This window comes from Lepidochelys kempii, chromosome 6, assembly GCF_965140285.1.
Source record: "Lepidochelys kempii isolate rLepKem1 chromosome 6, rLepKem1.hap1, whole genome shotgun sequence".
NCBI classification, from domain to species: Eukaryota; Metazoa; Chordata; order Testudines; family Cheloniidae; genus Lepidochelys; species Lepidochelys kempii.
Window position 1 is genome coordinate 58,016,116 of NC_136385.1, and position 25,305 is coordinate 58,041,420.

The 25,305-nt window shown below is 46.3% G+C and overlaps 1 protein-coding gene across 5 annotated transcripts in view; it reads left to right on the forward strand.

The window, feature by feature from the left end:
• ALKBH3 (alkB homolog 3, alpha-ketoglutarate dependent dioxygenase) overlaps window positions 1-23,296 on the forward strand; it is a 61,993-nt gene extending 38,697 nt beyond the window's left edge. For all 5 annotated transcript variants that reach the window (XM_073348058.2, XM_073348057.2, XM_073348055.2 and 2 more), the window contains 3 exons: window positions 15,999-16,097; window positions 17,359-17,447; window positions 23,032-23,296. In XM_073348058.2, the coding sequence (XP_073204159.1) occupies window positions 15,999-16,097; window positions 17,359-17,447; window positions 23,032-23,062 (219 nt within the window). In that variant the 3' untranslated portion in view covers window positions 23,063-23,296. The remainder of the gene's footprint in view (window positions 1-15,998; window positions 16,098-17,358; window positions 17,448-23,031) is intronic.
• Window positions 23,297-25,305: the final 2,009 nt, after the last annotated feature.

Sequence of the window (25,305 nt, forward strand, 5' to 3'; positions counted from 1 at the left end):
CTTCTCTGATTCTGTGAAATTGTTTTTAGGAACAAGTCCAAGGTCATGAGGTCTAAGAATGTGCTTTTCAGCTTTACATTTACTGCTTCCTACCAGCTAAGCCAGCAGCCTTCCTAATTCTTAACTCTATCTAGTTAAAGAAGAACTTGAAACAATTTTACCTGTTTGGCTGGGGCAGTATTAAACCCAGGCTTTTATTGAGTGTACAGCTGAAAACTATTAGAGCAGTTAATCTCAATGCACCAAAATGTAGGCCAGTTCCTTTTGCAGGCTTGCATTTCAGTGGCTACTCCTTTTGTAAGAGTATGTCTGTGCTACCCGCCGGATCGGTGGGCAACGATCAATCCAGCGGGGGTCGATTTAGTCTAGTCTAGACGCAATAAATCAACCCCCGACTGCTCTCCCATTGACTCCGGTACTCCACCAAGGCAAGAGGCACAGGCGAAGTCGATGGGAGAGCGTCAGCAGTTGGCTCACCTCAGTGAAGACACCATGGTGAGTAGGTCTAAGTATGTCGACTTCAGCTACGTTATTCACATAGTTGAAGTTGCGTAACTTAGATCAACCCTCCCCCGCAGTGTAGATCAGCCCTAAGAGTATACAGAATTGACCAAACTGACTATATAAAAGTGACCATGTATTTGTCCAGGTTTATGTTCAGGTTTTTAAAACATCGCATTTACTTATCTTAAAAATCAAAGAATCACTTTTAAGTACCAGCGCCGCAAATGGTTCTGAAAACCCACCTGGATTGTTCCTCTAACATCAGCTCCAAAGGTAAAGGTTGTGCAATGAGGACTTCGCAGACAATGTTGATGATGGTGGAGGAGGCAGAATAAAGTCTAGCTAGGGTGCTCATAACTATTAGCTCTGCAGGGATAACAGGAACGCAAACCTGTTTTTTCTGAGTAAAGTCAACAATTTTGGCTCAGAAATGCACAACGTGATGTGGTAAGAGGGTGTTGTTTTTACATAGCCACTTTTCTGACAACACTTCAACAAATAGGGTCTCTATCAGATCAAATCTTTAAATCCATTTTCACCAAGATGATCAGGAGGCAAAGATGAAGAGTTCATTCTTGCCCAGACATAAAATAACATGATATAATCCTATGAAATGAAACAGAGCTTTCATAATGGTATTTATGTATCTGCTGTTCGTCAGCAGTCATGGACTTTTTATAACTCCTGTTTAAAAACAAAAAACCTCTCTTTCTCTCTCTGAAGTTAAAAAACCAAACCCCTCCACTCCAAATCTTTATCTTTGCATATGAGTTGCTAGGGATGCTTCTAACAGAGCAAGATGATTGTCCAAAACTTTTTGGGTGCCTCATTATGCCTTTTTCAAATAAATATTGTCCTTGCAAAGAGCATGCTCGGCTCTATTCTGAGCAGCACTGAACACCTTCAGCACTCTCAGACTTCAATAGGAGCCAAGTATACTCAGAATCTTAGAGGACTGGGCCCTTAGAGGCCACAAAGAGAAACACTCGTGGTTCCATTATTCCCAGCACAAGCACTGGCAGTATGAATGGCCTCATTCTGTCTGCGTATGACTTCTTGGGCATGAGGAAATATGGCTGCAGTTCTGAGTCGATTCTATCATCTCATGCTTTTTGTTATTTGGAACTCCTTTATTTGGGAATTGATCTGAGGCCCACCAAACTTATTTCACTTAAATCTCACACTGGATTTAATATTCCCATTTTAGAGTTGAAGGCTTTATCTGCAAAGCCTTTCATCCATATTCCTCTTGTCCTTGTTGTTTTTGCATTAGGAATTGTTTGTACCCAAATCTACACTCTCATTTAAACTGAGGCCTAAATTTTCAGGTGATATTGACTGATATTCTGATTTTTTCAGAAAGCACTGGGCACTTGTCCTTGTAAAGTGTGTCAAGTTGGGCACACTAAAATGAAGCACCCAAAATAATGTCCCTTCTGAAAATTTAGACCTTGTTTTTTTTATTAATGAAAAAATAGTTTTGGATTGTAGTGATTTTTAAAATAACATTTTAAAATACCATATTCTTCTTCAAGTACTGTAGTTTGTCCTGTGGACGCTCCACGTCAGATGCACATGTGCCCATGGGCCTTTGGAGATTTTCAGTAGCATTGTCCACAGGTTTGTCCCTGTGCCATACCTATCCTTGGTCTCTGGTTTGAGGGTGTGTGTAGGGAAGGTCAGATCCCCTGCTGCTGCATTTCCTTCTCAACCGCCTGCAGCCTGAGACTGAGCCTTGCTGTATCCTTAGTTAGCTTGTGAATTTTGCCTTCTTACTTGATTTATTCTTATTTTACTTATTTTGAATTTAATTGATTTTCTTTGTTTTCAGACTTTTTGTTTTTTGCACTGTGTATATTTCTCCTTCTTTGACAGCCGGGGCTTCCTGCCACCTACAGTTCCCCCTTTGTTTGGGGCCGCCCCTAAGTCCAAGGTATGGTCAAAACCCCAGGGTTTAACCTTTGCAAGGTCTGCTCCATCTTGAAGGGTAGATCTAGGAGGCTGAGGGAGGACAGGCTCAATCTACTCCTTATGGAGTACTCTGTAAGGACTGCCAAGGTGTCGGGCCAGGGCCCAACTCCCTCCCTGTACATTGGTCTCAAGAGACCCAAATGCTCTACAGACCTCCAACATCTAAGCTCTGGCAAGCTGTTTCTGAACCCCCAAAGCATGCTAAGAAGAAGAGGCCCAAGTCCACTGACAGGAAGTTGAGTAGGAAGGAGAAGTCTCCCAAAAGGTCAGTTGCTAAAGAGACCTCATGTCCCAGTGTGGGTACAGCGGACTCTCCTCTCCTTCCTGATACTGAGTCTCACCCACCTTCAAAGAAGATTTCTGGGTCTTCCCATGCCGAGAAGCCCTGTTTGGTACCAGCCTTGACATCCAATTCTGAGCCCTTTTGACACAAGGACTCTGCAAGGAGATCAGCATCAACACCAACTCCCTTGGTACTAGCTCTTCTGGTACCGCGTACTCTTAACCTGCCAAGAGCTTAGAGAGCATACAGATTGCTTGCTCATGCCACCTCTGGTATTGGCAGCGACATCACAGCAGGCAGCCCAACAATTCACCTCACCGGTACTGAGCTCATTGCAAGACGTCTTTATCCTTCAGAAACCCAACTCTCCTCTTCTGGCCAGTACCAAAAGGTATCACCTGATGGTACTGTTAGACCAGCAAGTATCCACTCTCCTTCTGGCACCGACCTGACCACCAGTCTTGGCACCTCCTCCAGTACAGATTCCACCTCCATTACCAAAGTGGCTTCCAGTCCCCAAGAAAAAGTGAGGATGGAGACCAATCCTACACCTCAGAGTGCGAAATCTGCAAAAATGGAAGCGCTTTTGCTTCTGGTGCACCCAGAGAGGGCTGTCCCCATCAGAGTCCCACCTCACTTGCATACTCGACTACCAGTTGAGCTTAAAGACCTCAGGCCTGTTGCTGAGCTCCAACAAGAGCCACCTTTAAAGCTGTCAAGGCTTTTCTCTGTCTAGCGAGTAGAATTTCCACATTCAAACACCCCATAATATACAGATTCCTTAAGAGCTTAAGGATATGTACAGACCCACAGACACTGTTCCCAAAAATCTCCATCAAAAGCTCATGCGAATCTGAAGTGGAGTTATCTATAGGGACAACACATTCTGAAGAACTGCAGTTACTGTACAAGTAATAAGTAGCCTCTCCTGGGTATTTATCAAACCATTCATTGTCCTCTGTGACTTGTCTGCAATATGGAGTTATTCTGGAACAGCTATCTCAATAACTACTTGTGGATGCTCTTATTCTTCAGTAAATGTCCACAAGTGGCATCATTCAAGGACATTTATTCCAGAATTAGAGCATCCACACATGGAGTTTTTTGGGAATAGTTATTCCTGTATAACTCCATGTGTAGATATCTGAAAGCTGAGGTCTTGTAACACTTCTTGTTTCACAAACAGTGGTGTATCAGTGTGAGGCAACTATCCCTTTGCTTCAGGCTGGATAGAATCTTATTCTAATAACCGTCTTCTAGTCTGAATTGTGCTACGATGTTTCCAAATGACATGGGCTCCACGTGTCTTGCAGATGATAAGGTAGTCTTTCAGATGACATAATAAGTTGCGGCCTGTCTTATCTCATTCCCCTGAAGCACAGCTCCATTTCATCTGACGTATTCATTCTACTAGTGACAGGCTGTGTTTAATTCAGTTGTGAGTAATTGCCATCTTGAGCAAGGGTTGGAACATTTTAGCAATGCCTTCCCTAATCTCCTCCAAGCCTACTGCAGTGAGTGTGATTTTTAGGAATGCACCAACCATTATGAGCAACAGGAAGAGAGACTGCCTCTGTAATTATAAATAAGTGAAATGGGAAAAAACAACTTAAGCATCTGTTCTGTGTGTCTGTATGATTGTGTTCTACAGAAGTGGTTTTCAAACTTTATCTGACCACCCAGTTGAAGAAAATTGTTGACGCCCGCAACCCAACAGAGCTGGGGATGAGGGGTTTGGGGTGTGGGAGGGGCTCAGGGCTGGGGTAGAGGGTTGGGATGCAGGGGTGAGGGCTGTGGGGTGGGGATGGGGATGAGGGGTTTGGGGTGCAGGAGGGGGCTCTGGGTTTGGGGGGTTTAGGGCTGGGGCAGGGGGTTGGGGTGCAGGAGGTGGTCAGGGCACTGGGCTAGGCGTGCAGGCTCTGGGGTGGGGCCAGGGATGAGGGGTTTGGGGTGCACAAGGGGGCTTAGACCTGGGGCAGGGGGTTGGTGCTGGAGGGGGTCAGGGCAGCTTCTCTCGGCTCTTGCCTGCAGGCATTGCCCTCCCAGCCAATGGGAGTGCGGAGCTCATGCTCAGGGTGAGGGCAGCGTGCAGAGCCCTGTGGCCCCTCCCCGCCTAGGAGCCAAACCTACTGCTGGCCGCTTCCGGGGCGCAGCGCGGTGTTAGAACAGGTAGGGACTAGCCGACTGACCAAAGCCGCCGCAACCCAGTGTTGTGCATTCCGTGACCCACTACTGGGTCGCGACCTGCAGTTTGAAAACCACTGGTCTACAGGGGCACTGGCAGAGTTTAGAAGCTTAAAACATGACCTACATTTTTTCCTTATCTGTTTACAGTCACAGTATATATATTTCATGAACAAATAATTGATGCAGTGTTCTCTTCCTTGCTGTCTTCTACACCCAATTCCTATAGTTAAAAAAGTCAGTAGCTCAGTCCTCAGAAGTGACCTTACAAGCCAACTGTTGGGAAGACCCTAAAATTAGCAATTCATTGTGTGCACAGTGCGGGGAAGCTGCAATAACAAAGCCATGTTTTGTGCAGCCTAGTCCTTGGGACTGAACCTGCAATGACAAACTAGCACGTGTCTTTTCAGTGCAGCACTTTTTTTGAAATGACAGACAGATTTCAGTTCCATGCTTCCCAACATTTGTTACAAACAAAAAATAAAAACACCTCGAGTCTGTCCTTTTAATAGTAATTTTTCGGTTGAAAGCAGACCATTCTATAGCTGAATTTCTACCTTAACCCTCCCTGAATATTTCATTTTAGAAAAGCTTTACACCTTTATTAGACAGGGATGGTAAAGTTGTCAGAAGAGTGCAGACAAGGCAGAGTTCAATAAATATTTCAGTTCTGTATTTGCGAAGAAGCTGGATGATAGAGTTGGCAGTGATAATTACACAGTTTCTATTCTAACAGTAAGTACGGAGAATGTTACACAGACTGCTAAAGCTAAACATTTTCAGATCTGAAAGACCAGATAATTTGTACCCAAGAATTTCAAAAGAATTGATGAGGAGCTCTCTGAGCCGTTGACATTTTACAAAACTTCTAGAATACTGAGGAAGTCCAAAAGGACTGGGAAAAAAGTTAGTGTCTCAATATTTTAAAATGGTAAACAGGATGACCGAGGTAACTCCAGGTCACTTAGCCTGTTCAGAGGCAACTATCCCACAGAGCACCTCTTTCTCTTTTGTCCCTAAGACTTGTGGGAAGGCAGAGGGGGTCACGGGGCATCCTGGGTCCCATCCCAATGCTCGGTGATGCATTGTATTCACATGCCAGCAATCCCTGTGCTTCCGTCCACATTTGGCACTATCTTTCAACGGTTTGTGCACTGTGTGCCTCGCCTCTTTTGGGCTACAGGAATAGATCCCGAACTGCTGACCAGTATGCTGCTTGCTCTGACCAACACGTCACAAGTGGTAGTGGAGTTATTCCTTAAACGACAAAGGCAAGAGGAGTGCGACATTGATCTCGCCATGTGTAGTAGCTACAACATGAGATTGCTTGTGGCATTCACAGAGGTGCGGACCACAGTGGAACGCCGCTTTTGGGCTCGGGACACAAGCACTGAGTGGTGGGATCACATCGTGAGGCACGTCTGGGATGACAAGCAGAGGCTGCAGAACTTTCGCATGAGGAAAGCTACATTCATGGGACTGTGTGATGAGCTCACCCCAGCCCTGCAGCCCAAGGACACGAGAATGAGAGCTGTCCTGTCGCTGGAGAAGCACGTGGCGATTGCACTGTGGAAGCTGGCTACTCCAGACTGCTACTGATTGGTCGCTCACCAGTTCGGAGTGGGAAAGTCGACCGTGGGAGTTGCGTTGATTGAAGTGTGCAGGGTCATTCATTGCATCCTACTCCAAAAGACTGTGACTCTGGGGAAAGTGTGGATGGCTTTGCATAAATGAATTTCCCTAACTGCGGAGTGATGATAAATGCAGATTCCAATTCTGGCACCAGACCACCTAGCCACAGAGTACATTAACCACAAGGGGTATTTCTCAATGGTTCTCCAGGCACTTGTGGATCACCGTGGACATTTCACAGACATTAATGTAGGCTGGTCCGGAAAGGTGCATGATGCGCACACATTTTGGAACACTGGCCTGTTCAAGAAGCTGCAAGCAGGGACTTTCTTCCTGGGCCAGAAGATCACTGTAGGGGAAGTCGAAATGCCCATTGTGATCCTGGGAGACCCCACCTACCCCTTAATGCCGTGGCTTATGAAGCCATACACAGGGCAACTTGACAGAAGCAAGGAGCAGTTCAACAACAGGCTGAGCAAGTGCAGAATGACTATGGAGTGTGCATTTGGCCGTTTAAAAGCCCGCTGGTGATGCCTGTGTGGGAAGCTGGACATGGCCGATTACAATATTCCTATGCTTTTAGCTGCGTGCTGTACGCTCCATAATATTTGTGAGGGGAAGGGTGAAAGTTTCTCTCAGGGCTGGCCCGCAGAGGCTCAGAGTTTGAATAGCCAGAGACCAGGGCTCTTAGAGGGACACAGCGTGGGGCCATAAGGATCAGGAATGCCTTGAGGCAGCAATTTGAAGCTGAAAGCCACTAATATTTGTTGCTAATCTCAGGATTTCAATACTTGTAATGCTAGGAGGTGATTGGTGCACATGAGGGAGGGCAGGTGCTGGAGCTGCTCAGTTTGAAGAGCTAGTATCACCTGGAGCGTGCCGACTTGGTGCTTCACAATGTTTAAGAGCCGCTCCATGGCTTCTTTCTGGTGCGCCGCGTTCTCCTTTCGGTCCTTCTTCTCGCTATCCCACCACTCCTTCAATTCCTGTTTCTCAGCGGCAGAGTGCATCATAACCTTATGGAGAAAGTTCTCCTTGGTTACTTTCTAATTCTGCGCAGCCTTTCTGCCACTGATAACAAAGAGGGAGGCAAGGCTCCCAAGGTCATCTCTGTGAAGTTTAAATGCAATATTTTACAGAAGCAGTATTATTTGCAACACAGATAACACTGATTCAGTGCTTTAAAACACAGCCAATACTCTCACACCTGTCACTAACTGGCTGACCCTAGGCAAGCACACATGAGCCACAAGACCCCCAAAATGGTGAATAGCCACAGAGGCAGGGTAAATCACTCTTCCTGAGGTACACTACTGTACACTGGGCACGTTGCTCTTAGGTAGAGCCAGTGCTGTATGGGGGGTCTGATAATCATTCCTGTCCCCACACTTTCCACAGGAGATGATCATAATGGAAGATATCTCGCTGGGGGTGGCCAGGGAATCAAGGGAGGGTCTTCTCCAAGACTGCGGCTTCAGCCCTGGCCCCTATGCGGATCATCTGTGTGCAGCAATGGTCCACACACAAACCCTGTGACGACAAAGTGGCATGGGAAAGTTACCGTTAATGGGGCAAGAAACAAAGTAGCTGTGTTAAAGAACTTGCGGCAGTGGATTTCCCAGTAACTCCACGATAGTTTCCTGGAGATCTCTGAGGGAGATTCCCATGAAGTGAGGGAGTCTATCAACAGCCTGTTCCACCGCTCAGATTAGGCGTACGGTGGGAGACAAGCCTGCTTTCTCCAACCCTCCTGCCCCCAACAACTTGCTTCAACAGTTCCCAAAATCAGATCCTCATACCAGAGGCCTCCTTTCCTGTTTGCGCTTCGCAAAGGTCTGACTGCTGTGACTGGCTAGGCTCCTCCAGGGTAGAAAAGAGCTCCTGACTGCAGGCATCTCTGGCCTCCAAGTCATTCTCTGCCTCTGGGTCCCCCTCCCCCTCTTCGTCCAAGATTTCCTCCCTCTGGTTCGGTCCACTCTCGACTGACACATGAGCCAACAAAGTATCAATAGGGGCCTTCGCAGTGGAGGTGGGGTCACCATTGAGTATTGCGTCCAGCTCTTCGTAGAACCGGCAACTTGTGGGGGCAGCACCAGAGCAGCAGTTTGCCTCCCATGCCCTGTGGTAAGCATTCTGCAGCTCCTTCACTTTTACTGTACACTGCAGTATGTCCCACTCGTGGCCCCTTTCTATCATGCATCATGAAATCTGTCCTTAGGTATCATAATTCCAATGGCTGGAGTGCAGCTGGGACTGCACAGCCTCTTCTCCCCAAATGCTGATGAGGTACACCTGGAAAGATGTGCTTAGACCACTGTACGCATCACCAAGCAAACAGGAAGGAGACTTTCAAATTTGCAAAGGAATGTACGGGGTGGGGATGATGATTGGTCACCTGAGGGCAGGGCAGTAGAGTTCAAACTGATGACCAGAGAGGTGAGAACAGGCATTGTGGGACACCTCCCTGAGGCCAATCGCAGCACTGGAGCACCGGCGCAGAAAGCTCTATGCCTCTCGTTCGGGGTGGTTTTTTTTAGAGCGCCACAACTGCGCAATTTCTGCTCACAAAGTGGCTTGGCAGTGTGTACACCTCTGGAGTTACAGAGCAGAAACTTGCCAGTGTAGATGGGGCCTAAGGGATTGTCGACACTTTACAGCGCTGCAACTTTCTCACTCAGAGGTGTGGGAAAAAAACATCCTGAACACTGCAAGTTTCAGCATACTGTAGACAGTGCTACAGCGCTGGGAGCCACACCCCTCATGGAGGTGGTTTTTTAGACGGCAGCGCTTAAACGTTGCTGGTGAAGATGTGCCGTAAGGCTTTTCCATGCCCATGTGCTGTGAAACTTGTGTTTGGAACACATGAAGTATAAGCCACATGGAAAGAGGAATATAAAGGACAGCTGCATCATTTCCATTTTGTCTTCAATCCTGCTTCTTACCTCTGGAGTAACTTTGCTACAAACCGAATCTCTGAACAAAGGACTGAATGACCCATCCAAGTTGTGAATGTATTCTAGAGGGACTTTCAAGCCAGCAAACTGACCAATACTGCTAAGAACCTGATACATGGACTTTGAATCTTTTGTATGTTTGTGTCTGTTTTACCATTTAACATCTCTCTTCTTGTTCTTTCCTTTTAGTTTATAATAAACCTTTAGTTTTAGACGCTGAAGGATTGGCTGGCAACGTGATATTTTTGCGTAAGATCCAACTTAATACTGATCTGGCAATATGGCTGGTCCTTTGGGGTCAGAAGAACATTTTGTATGGTAACTTCTCACTGTACTGGACCTATGTGCTGACTGGGAGCCAGAGAACTGGAATGCAAGAAGGGGGCTGTGTAATTTATTTTATTTATTTATTTATTTGCTGCTTGATTACCAGTGTGGATCAGAAGCACAGTTTGTGACTGGTCGGGGAGTGTAACTTCATTGTTACTCCCAAGACTGGTGGGTATCTGCACACGTTTTTGCGGCCTGCCCTGACCTTGGCATTTCTAGTGAGGGCTACCCCAGGTGCACCAGGTCACATATGCCTCTTAATACAGATAAACACAGGTCCTGCATTGAGGAACCAAGAATGTAGGACTGTATTTTGGAAAGCAACAACTCAGACAGGACTTTCTGGCTCATAGTGGGTAACCAAATGAATGTAAATGAGCAGTGCAATGTTGTGACAAAGAAAGCAAATGAAATCTTTGGATGTACAGGCAGGGGATGAATGAGTAGAAGGAAAAAGGTGTTGTTACTATTGTATATGGCATTTGTGAGACCAGTGCTAGAATAGTGTGTCCAATTCTGATGATCACTCTTTTAAAAGAATGTTGATAAATTGAAAAGGATTGTGAAAAGAGTTACAAGCATGATATGAGATCTGGAAACCTGCCTCACAAGTTGAATAAAGAAACTTAATCTATTTATCTTAACAAAATGACATTTAAGAGGCGACATGATCATGGTCTACAAGTACCTACATGGGGAGATTTTGCATAGTAGAGAGCTCCTTAATCTAACAGATGGACAAAAGCGGAATAAAATATATAATGGATGGAAGCTGAAGCTAGACAAATTTAGATTAGAAATTAAGGCATGATTTTTTTTTAGAGGGGCTAATTAACCATTGGAACAACTTACTCTAGGGATGTGGTCTAAAAGCCTTTAAAGCAAGGCCGAATGGCTATCTAAAATATATGCTGTAGTCTAGCTCAGCTGGAAGTGACGAGCTTGATGCAGGAATCACTTGGTGAAATTCTAGGTGTTATGGATGAGGTCAGACTGACTAATCATAATAGTTCTTCGAGTGCTTGCTCATATCAGTTCCATTTAGATGTATGTGCGTGCGCCCCATGCATGGCTGTCGGAAACTTTTCCCTAGCAGCTACCTGTCGGACTGGCTGTAAAGCCCCCTGGAGCGGCGCTTGTATGGCGCTCTATATACGACCCTGCCGGCCTGACCCCCCCTTCAGTTCCTTCTTACTGCCAGTGATTGTTGTTGGAACAGTGGTCTCTTGCTCGCAAGTGTTCCACTAATCCTACCTTTTCTGCTTATCTTTGTATATAGTTACCCAGTGTTAGTTAATAGTTCTCTTAGTTGTTAATTGTAGTCTTTAGCAGTTGGGAGGATTTCCCCTCCAACGAGTGCCCTGCGGGGCTCCGGGGCATGCCTTCCCAGGGCTTCAAACCCAGTAGCTCCTGCACCAAGTCTGTGCCCACGGGCGACCCTCATGACTCCTGCCTGGGAGAAGCCCATAAGTCGGACAAGTGCAAGATCTGCAAGGCCTTCAAGCCTCGCACCAGAAAAGAGACTAATATTCGATGGAAACAACTCCTCGTGGAGTCTGCCCTCCGTCTGCAGCAGGACCCAGCTCCAAGCGCGTTGGTGCAGAGCACTCCTTCGGCGGTGCCGTCCGTGGCGCGGAAAAAGGACTCGGCACACTTGCCCAGGGGCCAGTGGTCTTCCGGGCCCCAGAAGCTGTCCCCTCAGCACCACTCCCACTCACCAGCTGCCCACAAAAAACAGATTAAGGTGAAGTCTCCCCAACGGCCTGTCACGGACACTGCACCCCCGGCAGGGGACAATGTGGAGCATGGGCCTACGGCCGGCAGACCCTCGAGTCAAGCTCAACCCTCGTGGGCCCCCGTCTTCCCCAGGAAGCCCCACGCTCCTGGACTCCTCACGGCTGCAGGTAGGGGAGGTCATGTTGCCTTCTACGCCAGACACTTTTGAGGCTACTAGGGGTCTCATTGAGATGACGGTGCCCAAGTCTCCAGTCTCAAGACCTCCACTACTTCAAGGTCCGGTACCATCCAAACAGGCTATGTTTGGGCTGCCTGCCACGCCCCCCACCCCCGCCCCCAACCAGGATCTCTGCGTCGCTCTGAGTCCTGGCATCACACTTATGCCCCACACCGGTCTGACTCGCGGCACTGATCTCACAGTCTCGACCCCGCTTGAGGTAGTCATTGGCTTATAGGTCGTGGTCCCGCTCGAGGTCCAGGTCCCACTCTGTGACCTCACGGCACCGCTGGCAGCATCGACCTCAGACTGCATTTTCCAATCATTGCTCGATGGACCGGCACCACTCTATACAGCGATACCACTCTACGTCGCAACACCGCACCCCATCCTGGCACCGTTCCACCTCACAGCACCGGTCTCCGCCTCAGCACCGGTCCCCATCACGGCACTGCTCCACGCCAAGGCAAAGCTCCACATCGCAGCACCGCTCAACCTCCTGGCACTGCTCCACATCTCGCTGTCTTTCCCAACGGCGGCTCCGGCTTGCATCACTCCACCGGTCACCGTCTGAACCTTGCTATCCTTCACGGCACCTCTCCCATCCGTTGGAGGAGGAGGAGGCCTCCCTGGTGCAGTCTCGCACCGCTCCCCCTTGGCCGTCCTGCTCAAGGTCGCCCTCCTTCAGATCGGGCATCGGAAGCCCCCAAATCAGGGCTGGGAAGTCTTAGGACGCTTCAGCACCCCACTGGCAGCCCCAATGGCAATTCTGGACCCTGCAACATGATTAAGTCCCTTGGCATGCATACTCCGGTGACCCAAAGGAAGCCTTTCAAACCGCAGACCACCCAGCAGCGGTCTTTTCCCACTAGGCTCAGACAGGACTTCTCCCGCAGGAGAAACAGAGATAGTCAGCGTAGGCCATCGCGCCCTCCTCCTGTGCAGGGCCAGGGACAATCCAAGCCCCCTCCGGGCCCTAAGCACTTTTTTAGGTGCACACAAGGACAGATTACCAGTCCGCAATCAGGCCAGTTATCCTCCCTTCCTGAGCAGTCTGTCCCGCTTCTACTATGCATGGTCCCTTATTACGTCTGATCGGTGGGTTCTTCACACGGTAGAGGCAGGATATTCTATCCATTTCTGCTCCTTCCCACCCTCCCATCCCCCTTGCCCGTCCCTCTTCAGGGACCCCTCTCATGGGCAACTTCTCATCCAGGAGGTTCAGACCCGCCTCACTCTAGGAGCAGTGGAGGAGGTTCCCCAGGAGCTCAAAGGCAAGTGTTTCTACTCCTGTTACTTTCTCGTCCCCAAGGCAAAGGGGGACCTAAGGCCCATTCTGGACCTGAGGGAATTCAACAAGTTCATCGTCAGCTTGAAGTTCTGCATGGTCTCCCTGAGCACAATCATCCCTTACTTGGATCCGGGAGACTGGTATACCGCCCTCGATATGTAGGATGCCTATTTCCACATATCTGTAACCCAGTCCCACAGACAGTTCCTCTGCTTCTGTGGTGAACAAGGTGCATTATCAGTTCACGGCCCTCCCGTTCGGACTGTGCACAGCCCCTCGCGTCTTCACCAAATGCATGGCGGTTGTGGCAACCTTTCTTCGCTGCTATCATCTGTATGTCTATCCTTACCTGGACGACTGGCTTCTTCGAGGCCGCTCTCGCCAGCAGGTGGAATCGCAGTTGCAAATGGTCAGAGACACTCAGGGTGAACCGCCTTACGTGCCAAGCGTTGCTGTCTTGCTTGCAGGGCCACTGTGTAGCGGTACTGACAGACAATACAACGGCCATGTTTTATGTCTCTGCTCTATCGGGTAGCCCTCCTACTGTGGGAATTCTGTCTAGCCTACTCCATCCTTCTCCAGGCCTCATACCTGCCAGGTGTTCAGAACATGCTGGCGGACAGCTTGAGCAGACAGTTCCTCATGCACGCGTGGTCGATTCATCCGGACATCATCCACTCCATCTTCCGCAGCTGGGGGTTTCCCCAAATCGACCTGTTCGCCACGCAGGCCAACAGAAAGTGTCCAACGTTCTGCTCCTTCAGGGGCCACAGCCCAGGCTCTATCGCAGATGCATTCATGATTCCATGGTCCAGTCAACTGCTGTATGCTTTCCCGCCATTTCCACTCCTCCACAAAGTGCTTTTCAAGGTCCACAGGGACAAAGCAGATGTCATACTGGTGGCCCAGCTTGGCCTCACCAGTGCTGGTACGCCACCCTCATGGGCCTGTCGGTCCAGTCACCGGTATGTCTACCTCTCACTCCCGACTTCATCTTGCAGAATCACGGTCGTCTCTTTCACCCAGACCTTCAGTCGTTCCACCTCATGGCCTGGGGATCCGTGGTTGAACCAGGCAGAGCTCATCTGTTCGGACCTGGTGAGGCAGGTGCTTCTGGAGAGCCGCAAGCCATCTACCAGGGCCACATACAGAGCGAAATGGAAAAGGTTCTCTATTTGGTGTGCTCAAAGGCAGGTGCTCCCACTCCAGGCTTCAATCCCTTGTATTCTGGATTATCTCCTGTACTTGAAGGACCAGGTCTGGCATTCGGTTCTCTCAAGGTCCACCTTGCGGCCATCTTGGTGTTTCCGGCAGCTTGGTGTTTGCGCACCCCATCGTGGGACTTTTCCTAAAAGGCTTGGAGAAGATTAATCCCCCGCTGAATCATAGAATCATAGAATATCAGGGTTGGAAGGGACCCCAGAAGGTCATCTAGTCCAACCCCCTGCTCGAAGCAGGACCAATTCCCAGTTAAATCATCCCAGCCAGGGGTTTGTCAAGCCTGACCTTAAAAACCTCTAAGGAAGGAGATTCTACCACCTCCCTAGGTAACGCATTCCAGTGTTTCACCACCCTCTTAGTGAAAAAGTTTTGTGGCCTGGGACCTCAACCTAGTCCTTTCCCGTCTCATGGGTCCTCTCTTTGAGCCTCTGGCTTCCTGTTCGCTCCTCTACCTCTCTTGGAAGGATGTTTTTCTAGTGGCTATCACCTCGGCATGACATGTGTCTGAACTGCGGGCCCTCACATCTGAGCTTCTGCACGCTATCTTTCATAAAGACAAGGTACAACTTAGGCCTCACTCGGCCTTCCTTCCTAAAATGGTGTCCCACTTCCATATTAGCTAGGACATTTTTCTGCCAATTTTCTACCCAAAACCGCATGCCAGCCCCGTGAACAGCAGCTGCATTCGCTGGACATCAGGAGGGCGCACGCTTTCTATATTGACTGCATGAAGCCGTTCCGCAAGACAACCTCGTTGTTTGTTGCCTTGGCAGAGTGGATGAGAGGTTTGCCAGTCTCTTCCCACCGGATCTCCTCCTGGATTACGGTGTGTATCCGTGCTTGTTATAACTTGGTGAAGGTTCTTTCGCCTGCCGTCACGGCTCACTCCACAAGGGCACAGGCCTTGTCAACAGCCTTCCTGGCCCACGTACCTCTTCAGGAAATCTGCAAGGCTGCCATGTGGTCTTCAGTGCATACTTTCATGTTGCACTATGCCATCGTCCACCAATCTCGGGATGATGCAGCCTTCGGCAGAGCGATACTTCAGTCTGCAATGCCTTGACTCCAACCCCACCTCCGAGGTAAGGCTTGGAAGTCACCTAACTGCAAGCACTCGAAGAAGAAAAAATGGTTACTCACCCTTTCTGTAACTGTTGTTCTTCGAGATGTGTTGCCTATGTCTATTCCACTCCCTCCCGCCTTCCCCTCTGTTGGAGTTGCCGGCAAGAAGGAACTGAAGGGGGGTTGGGCCGACAGGGTTGTATATAGAGCACCATATCGGCGCCACTCTAGGGGGCTCCACAGCCAGCCTGACTGGTAGCTACTAGGGAAAGGTTTCCGACAGCCATGCACATGGTGCGCGCGCACACCTAACTGGAATAGATCTGAGCAACACATCTTGAAGAACAACAGTTACAAAAAGGGTGAGTAACCATTTTTTCCTTCTGGCCTTAAAATTTATGAACCTTGGTGAAATATAGCTGCTGCCTGGCAGTAACAAAGGGAGTGGTATACCCTGCTCTTCATTATACAATGAGAACAATATCAGAACCAAGTCTTAATTGGTAATTTGTTGAGGAACCCCCTTGTTGTTTTAAGCTCTGATGTGGAGTCCCCTAATGCAGTGTTTCCCTCTTCTGCACACACTTCTGTATTTTTATTTCTTCTTTCTAGGAAGAGAATGGGGACTATACATATGTGGAACAAGTGCGGATCCCATTGCCTCATGGAACTTTACTGATGATGGAGGGAGCTACCCAGGAAGACTGGCAGGTGAGAATACTTGGGCAACATGAACAAGCTTTTTCCCATTGTCGTATAGTTTTCTGGATTTCCACAAACTACACCAGTGAGGACATGAGTTACTGGGAAAGCTATTGGGAGATGTGTGTTATGCAGTGACATGACGCTTCACTACATATTAACAGTGCTTTCCATCCAAGAATCTCAATGTATCCCACAAATTAATGGCTTAAGCTGAACATCTCTACAAGATCAAAAAAATATATATATATATATCAGAGGGGCAGCCATGTTAGTCTGTATCCACAAAAACAACAAGGAGTCCAGTGGCACCTTAAAGACTAACAGATTTATTTGGGCATAAACTTTCACCTGCACATCTACTAATGTGATATATGCCATCACGTGCCAGCAGTGCCCCTCTGCCATGTACATTGGCCAAACCGGACAGTCTCTACGCAAAAGAATAAATGGACACAAATCAGACATCAGGAATGGTAACATACAAAAGCCAGTAGGAGAACACTTCAATCTGCCTGGACATTCAATAACAGATTTAAAAGTAGCCATCCTGCAACAAAAAAACTTCAAAAACAGACTTCAAAGAGAAACTGCAGAGCTACAATTCATTTGCAAACTTAACACCATTCATTCATTTGGGCTTGACTAGGAACTGGGTCACTATAAAAGCAATTTTCCCTTTCTTGGTATTGACACCTCCTTATCAATTATTGGGAGTGTACCACATCAACCCTGACTGAATTGGCCTTGTCAACACTGGTTCTCCACTTGTAAGGTAACTCCCTTCTCTTCATGTGCCAGTATATTTATGCCTGCATCTGTAATTTTCACTCCATGCATCTGAAGAAGTGGGTTTTTTACCTATGAAATCTTATGCCTAAATAAATCTGTTAGTCTTTAAGGTGCCACCAGACTCCAAGTGATAGATAGTGATCACTCCACCCACCATTTAAACTCCTATGTAATGTTCCTGCATTTAGGAAAGGCAGTGACTAACACAGTATGCGTCTGAAAGTGCATAGGCAATTTAGGAAGACAGAACATAATAAAGTTGTAATTTGGCCTAACAACTCTACTGTTACAGAAAATGCTGTGGGTTTCTTAACGGCTCTGAGCAGTCAGGACATGGGTTTTATGTCTTATCAAACTATTTTAAAAAGTGAGTAATGGACCATCCTGTAAAATGAGGATACAAAATATTTTGTGTTTGAATATTAAATGTGTTTTTAATTATGAAAATCCATATTCTTTTTGTTCATAATGTTTATAGCATCGGGTACCTAAGGAATATCATGCCAGGGAACGACGGATAAACTTGACATTTAGGACCATTTATCCAGACCCTGAGGGAATGCAAAGGTGAATGAAGACAACTCTCTTGGCTATTACTGGTTATAACATCACAGCTGATCTAAAGCCTCAGACCTGGTGCTGGTTTGGAGCAAGAATTGGATTCACAGTTATTGTCAAACACCTGATGGGGAAAGGGGAACGGAGCTGTCGTCATGGAGAACTGTGACAGTCACAAGTTTCCTGTAACATGTGGCTGATACTGTCGTATTTTCAGATATAAGATGCTATTTGATTTTGTGAATTCATAGACTTTGTTTTGTTCGATTTTAAAAAACAATAGTGACCTGTCCCTTTTGAGAGAGATGAAAATGCTTGCATAAAATTAAAGATATGAGAGTTCATCCGTTACCAGTGGTCAGTGCTTTTTTACCACCACCCCACTACCCTGGCAAAATGTGAATGGGTTTTTATAGCAAAGACAAGTAACAGAAAATAATCCTGTCATACTGGTTTACATGAAACCATGTAGGTGTGTGTATAAATAATGCTTTGCATTTACATGGCACTTCAACTCAGAGGATCTTGGCACACTTATAATTAAGGCTATGATTTGGTCATGGAGGTTGCAGAAGGCACGGATTTCGTGACTTCCACAGACCGTGACTTCAGCCGGCAGCAGCTAGGAGCTGTAGGGTACCCCACCACCTGTGGTGGCCGAGAGCTGTAGAGTACCCTGCGGCCCAGAGTGGTGGGGAATCCTGCGCAGCTCCCCAGCCTCTGCAGGGAATTTCCCAGAGCTCCCCAGTCCCTGTGGGTGCGGTAGACCCCCAGCAGCTCCTCATCTGCCTCTGCCAGCAGGGGAACCCTCGCAGCTCCCCAGAGGTCCCCTGCCGCTCCCCAGCCACTATGGGTGGGAGTCACTCCCAGCTACTGGGCAGGGGCCACAGCTTCCAGCCACAGCAGGGCAGGATGCGGGACTCTCCTCCCTCCCCATTGGTCATGAACATTTTTAGTAAAAGTTAGGGACAGGTCACCGCTTCTGTGAATTTTTGTTTATTGCCCGTAAATTAGATATTTACTAAAAATATCCATGACAAAATCATAGCCTTACTAAATACTATAACCTAGCTTTTAATCTGTAGATCACAAAGCACTTTACAAAGGAGGTAAGTTGTATTGTTGTTTGCATTATAGTAGCATCTAGAGGCCCCAACCAAGATCAGGGCTCCTTTGTGCTATGTGTTATACAAACAGCTCTTGCCCTGAAGGGATAGGTGAGACAGACAAGAGTGGGAGGGGAAACAGACATAAAGACAAGAAGGGATTTACCCAAAGTTCCACAAGTTATTGACAAATGTATGAGTAGAACTCATGTCTCCTGACTACCATTTCGGTGCCATATCCCCTCCTAGACTATGTTGCCTGGCTGCTTCACTGTTAACCAATATAGCCTTACATCACCCTTACAAGGTTGAGGAATATTATTTCCATTTTATAATAGGAAATCTAAGTTGCAAAGTAATTAAGGTCAACGTTGTGAAAGTGGCCAAGGATTGTGGGTGCTTCAGATTTGGAGACTCTGTATTTGAGATACTTAGGGTCTGATTTTTCAGCAATACTGAGCACTTGTAATTTCCATTGACTTCAGCTAGGGTTATGGGTGTCCAGCACCTCTGAAACTTTGGCCTTGGATATCTCAAATTGGGTGCCCAAAACTACTGGCTACTTTTGAAGATTTGAGCCTAAATTATTTCCCCATTGTCATGAGAACCCATCACTCTTGACTCCTCATCCTGCTTGCCGACCATTAGAAAATGCTCCTGTATATATGTGTAACCTCACAAATTCAGGTTATAGTGAGAAACACTTCCATCAGACCTCTTGCATTCCAGACAGGCAAAAGGCAGCTAAAACCCAATTCTAGGTAGTCTTTCAGGAACTGTTAAAAGCTTGCCTTGCCTACCTGTCTTGCCTGCTATTGGAACCTATGAACTCATGGTCAGTGTTAAATAAAGCCAGATATGCCCTATATATGGCTAAATACTCTCTACAGTTACTTGTTCGTCAGCTATGCTAGGCTGCAGGATGGTAGATATTCATTTTCTATATAATGTGGGACCACAAGCATTGATAAACGTTCTCTGCATTGTCTCACATCAGTTAAGCTAAGCTTGGTGATGTCCCTCTCTGTTGTCAGAGTAAGTCAGCATTTAGAAAAAGTCTGCTTCTGATTAGCCAGTGCTATCTGCTGCATTGTGGAAGAAAATTGTTCCCTGCTGACAACAGTCCAGTGACTAATCATCTGCTATGCGTAAATTTTCATTTTTACTGGTGATTGTAAAGGATAAACTCTCAAGCCACTGCAGTACTCAGGCTCTAAATTGGGCAGACTTGAGTTGTCAGTGAATCACACGAGTATAATGCTGCTATGATGTCTGCCTAAAGCACTGTACAGCACTTAAAACTGTATTTCTAAAGTGCACGAATGTGAGATTATGCAGATAAACCCAGGGGGGTTTTTTCACCCTGGTTTCCTGATGTTATCCTGACTCAGTTTCTTACTTTCAGATGGAAGCGTCTGAAAAAACTATAAGTAGTTGTTGAAGGATACAGCCATTTGCTTTGCTTTCTGTTGTCATCTGGTGCTGTGCGAGACTCCCGATGCCATGTTGGGTGGTGTAGTTCCTAGAAAAAGAACTATTTCTCCTTAACCAGGTGCTTGAGTTGACTCCTCCCAGAGGCTGGTACTTACATCTGTAACTTTCTTTGCTGCCCTGCACAATTCACTGAACCTGTTTAATATAATTGTGTACAGCACTACATCCAGGCAGAAGCATAGTCCAATGGTTACCTCAGAGCAGTAAGTCTTCTCTACTGCTGCCTGTAAAGTGTGAAAAAGGAGAAGGGAACATCAGCCTATTTGAGTAAACTGCAAGTGTGTGTTAAGCTTGACAGAGTGCTTACCCTACCATGTCCAGAGACAGGGCCAGATCCTCAGTTGTGTAAATTGTTGTAGCTAAGTTGAAGTCAATGGCGTTCTGTCGTTTTACTGTAGCTGGAGGTCTGGCCCATGGATTCTAATCCTGCCACTGGCCTCTCTGTGCCCATTGACTGGGGTTTTGATACATTAATGTATGTTTCTCTATTAACTAGTAACATTAAGGTTAGGAATTTAAATGCTCAAAAAGTGAGGAAATGGAGAAGTTAGTTTCTGTTGTAACATTAACTCAGCCATGCTACACATCCTGTATATTTTGTGGTTTGCATAAATTCATATTTATGTAGACATTTAGATATCAATCCAGAAATTGACAATGCAACACACGTGTAGTAAGTGCAAGTTAATAATTACTACAGTATGAGAACCACAGTTTTAGTGCTTAAACTCTGAAAGTCACGAGATTTGTAACCTTAACATAAGATGTATTTTAAATTTCTCTGTAGATTCCCAAGAGAGAGAAATTCTTCTCTTGAGGTGCTGAAAGCTTCACAGGAGAGAGGTCAACTCCTACAGACTTTAAAAGCCATGCATAAGCGCCCTGATTCTCTCCTATGCTGAGATTCACTTGGTACAGGAGAGCTTAGGGGCTGCTCTAACTTCTATGCCAGCTAGCTGTGTTTCCTGTGGGACCACACATCCATTGAGAATTGGTTGAGCGAAAGTATGCTGTGTCATGCTCTCTCCTACCCCGTACATCATGTGGGTAGGGCAGTTGGCATAAAGGCTGATTATGCCTCTTTATGCCAGGTGAAAACTTCCCCACACTGGAGAAATAATCAGCTAGCCAGGCAGAGCTACCGTCTACCATTTTGCACTACTTGAGCATCAGAAAATGGCCAGAATAGGCAGAGAGAATCTGGCCCAGAATCTGTTTCTACATTGAAATCTATCTACAGAGGAAGTTTTTTGTTTTGATACTTAGCCCTGATAGTTCATAGCTCCCAAAGTTGGCATGCACAAAAATAAGATTTTAAATGTTGGTTTATTGTAGGTGGGAAGGTGGGTCCTAACAGCAGAAAGGCCAAGGCCTCACTGAGGATCAGCAAAACTGAAATTTCAAGTAATAAACTTCAGCTTTGCGGGGGTGGGGTGTTCAGTCTTTGAGAAAAGCAGTGGCCTAAAATTTATTTTAAATGGAAAATATTGTATTTTACCTTTTGGTAACTCAAAGATAGTTGAAGGGGGTTTGCGCTGATTTTCCAGATTGGGGGGGGGAACACTCTGATACTGAATATGAAATATTTCATCCAAAAGACTTTTTCTAGAATTAGAACACACCCCTTAGACACCGTAGTGTCTTCCTCTTTCATCCTAGGCCTGTATAAGAGACTACATAGTATTCCCAGACAAAATCTACAGTAAGAGGGACTAAAGGTTGAAATATGTATTGGTAATCTAGGATAAAATGTATTGTGATTATCTCCTAAACAAACAGAGGATTTAGAGGCAAGGTTAAACTTAAATCCAAACAAGATATGTAAATGCTCAGTTAGGACATGCTTAACTTTCCCCTGTAATGACATCATGCAATAAACATGTGGTGATGATCAAGACATTGCAATGTTTGTGGTCCCAGATTAAAATTGATTTTTGAAGACATTTTAGATTTTTTTTGTTTATTTTCCCTTATTTCTGTGATGGAATTTCCATCTTTTTTCAATTAAAAATTTCATACTTGATCACAAAACAAGAAACTCAGAATGTATCCGTGTGATATTTATAACAATATGAAGATAGATACTTATTTAAAAAGTACATCTTTTTTTAAAAACTTTTAGGGCCAAATTCCTTATATGCATTGATTGATGTACACCACTCTAGAGAAGCCTGAGCATGTTGGCCAGTTTAACTGGGTTTACAGCTGCTTTAGATTGCTAGTGCAGCACAACGGGTATTTAAAAATATATATATACTTAGGATCCATGGTAATTTTTTGTGCCTTTTTTTTTATATATAACTGAAAGCTTATCTGTCAGCAGAGGCTACTGCATTTAAAATTTTCTCTTTTAGAGAAATGTGAAGAACGCATTCTTTCAAAATGGCCATTTCATGCTTTTTTCAGTTGAAGTGAGGCTATAAGTTGTCCTCCATTAAGATGCCCTCTTTCAAAATGGCCTCTACCTCCTATTGTTCCAAATGCATGAAACCAAGATCCCCTGAGGGATGGTGAAGAGGAGTAGGATAATGGAGAGAGTGGCCAACTTTGGTATGGGTGGGCTCTAGCCTCTCTCCCATTGAGAACGATGCAAAATGGTGGCCATTTTGAAACTAGCAGTGACTGATCCACAGTCATACAGCGAGTTAATGGCTCAGACCAGACCATATTAATACCTCTCTCCCCATCCTTTGCTGTAACCACTTATTCCTGGAGTACTTGCACTGAGTACTCCTGTATAAACCTCTTGCTGAGTTTTAGGTTGCATATGAAACTACCTTAGGGTTTTATAGTGTTACCCATCACTGTAGTATCTGAGCAACTTCCATGTAAAATTCATAGTAACAGCATGGTTCTAAAGGGGGCTTCATGGAGTCCCTGACGTGTATGTCTTTTTATGGAAAAATCTCTGATCAAGGGGAGGATGTTTTTAGATTTACTTCATTTGTACCATGTCAGATTAATTCCCTCCATTTTTATTTTTCTCCCTTCAGGACTGAGAGATGTGGCCAAGTTACCTCCTGAACATTAATTCACAGAGAGGTGGGACAACAGTGGAGGGGTTAAGCTGAAGAGCCCTGTGCAGCAGTCCTGGCAGAGAGTGGTAGATTTTCCTCCTGGGGCTTAGGGCCTGTGACAGATGATAGGTGCTTGTGCAGTCCAGAATATCCTCCTCAAGTGTTGGCACCATTGACTTGGCTAAAAAGCATTTAACACTAGCTTTGCCTTTTCTGGTCATAAACACTTTCAGCCTCGAAATGCATTACTGTTTTATTTTTTTTTAAGTGCTCCTTTTAAATGCTCAAAGTTTCCATAGCAACCCCATTCCATTTGTTTAAATGGGAGCTAACTGGCCCATCCTCCCTTCACCAGACTTGTGCTGAAAATATGCCTGTCTCCCATTTTTTGCCAAGCCGGAGGGCGACTTTGCTGCATTTATTGCGTCAGCAATGAAGGCTCTTTGTGAAGGATTCACTCTCCTCAGGGTTGCTTCAGAAACTGCTGAATCATTCAGCTGGCCAGATGCCAGACTTCTGTTGCCTTGCTTGTTGATCTATTTGATCTGCCTATTTCTTGATCCTTCTGACATTCATCTCCGCTTTGGGTAATAATTACAAGCTACTTTTAAAAGGCAGTTGGCCCTGTATGCCGATGGCCTTTGAGCAAGAAGGAAATGGGCTTCCTGGTGAGATTCTTCAGAACAGTTATGATTCCTTCCTTAAATACAGGAAAATGGGGCTGTGATGAAGTTTAACGAGGGGGAAATATGAAGGAAGGGTCTTGCACAAAGTAGTTATTTGATTTAGATTCCCTCGTTGAATGATTTGCTATTATACACCCAGAAGCACCATTATGGCTAATCAATACTAGTCTCCACTCTGCAATCGCAAGGCATTGATCACGTGGGATATGTTCACCTGATCCTAACAGAAGAGACAGCTCTGACGTGCCACTAGAAGATTTCTTTACACACAGTCCTTGTACATGCAGTTTAACCCTGTGCAGCTGAATGCTATTATTATTTGTATCCTAGTAGTGCTCAGAGGTACCAACCAAGAGTAGGGCCCCATTCCTTTAGGTGCTATATAAACACACTAAGAGACAGTTCCCACCCTGAAGACCCTGCGTTCTAAAGAAGACAGATAAAGGGTGAGAGAAGAAGCAGAGGCACAAAGAGAAGTGACTTGTCCAAAATTAGAGCTGATTAAATGCCAACCCAGGACTAAGAACACAGGACTCCTGAGTGCAGTGCCCTGTCCAGTCGGTCACACTGCTTCTACATGCTTAGGTGTTTCCCTCTGCACCTTGCTCTCTCAGGCAGAGCTGTGCTTGAGATCTAGTCCATGGCAAGAACAGAGACAGCTTATCTTTACAGTGCTCCTTCAAAATGAAATGGTAGAAAGAAATAAACCCTAAAACACAGGCACCTTGTTTATTTGCGGAGGCAGCAGAAGGGGGATTAGCAAACCTTGGGTGGTGGTGTTTTCTGGGCGGAAGTGGTGGGCAGAGCTGGGCTCCCTATGTTATATAATCAACATGCAGCTAATCCGCCTACTTAACATGAGTAGGGAAGGGGGAGGAGGCAAGCTTGTGGGTAGGAAGGTGCTTGACAATCTGTGTGCATGATGGAATTTGCCAGCAACTACATTTACCCGGAGAGAATGTGGCCTTCCTAGCCTAAGAGCTAGAGTAGGTTGCCTCCCTTGTTCAGCCTGACACACCATTGTGCTTCCAGCCCTAGCACAATGAAGGCTATAAAGTAAGGTTTTGTCTGCTGCGTGCAGGGGTGAGCTCTCCTCTTCCTGCCTTGGTGGTGCTGTTAGCCGTCAGAGAGAGAACTCAAATGTGCTGATTTCAGTCTCAATAATTTGCTCTGTACAGTACTTTGCACAGGGGTAAGATATCACATCAGTTAATTTTTCAGTGGCCCAGTCACCTCTTTGGCCAGCTCCTGGCTTGGCTGCCTCATTTAGACCAGAATGGCTCTATTTCATCTCTATAACTCCCCTCTCCCCCAACCCCTGCTATTCTTATAAAGCTGATTTCAGAACTTGGGGAGCAATGGAGTTTCTAATCTGACAGTGTTTTTTCCTTCCTGCTTGTCAGCATTAGCTTCACACTAAAGCAGGGGCGGGTAAACTTTTTGGCCTGAGGGCCATATCTGGGTATGGAAATTGTATAGCGGGCCACGAATGCTCACAAAATTGAGGTTGGAGGGCGGGAGGGCTCTGGCTGGGGGTGCAGGCTCTGGGGTGGGGCTGGCGATA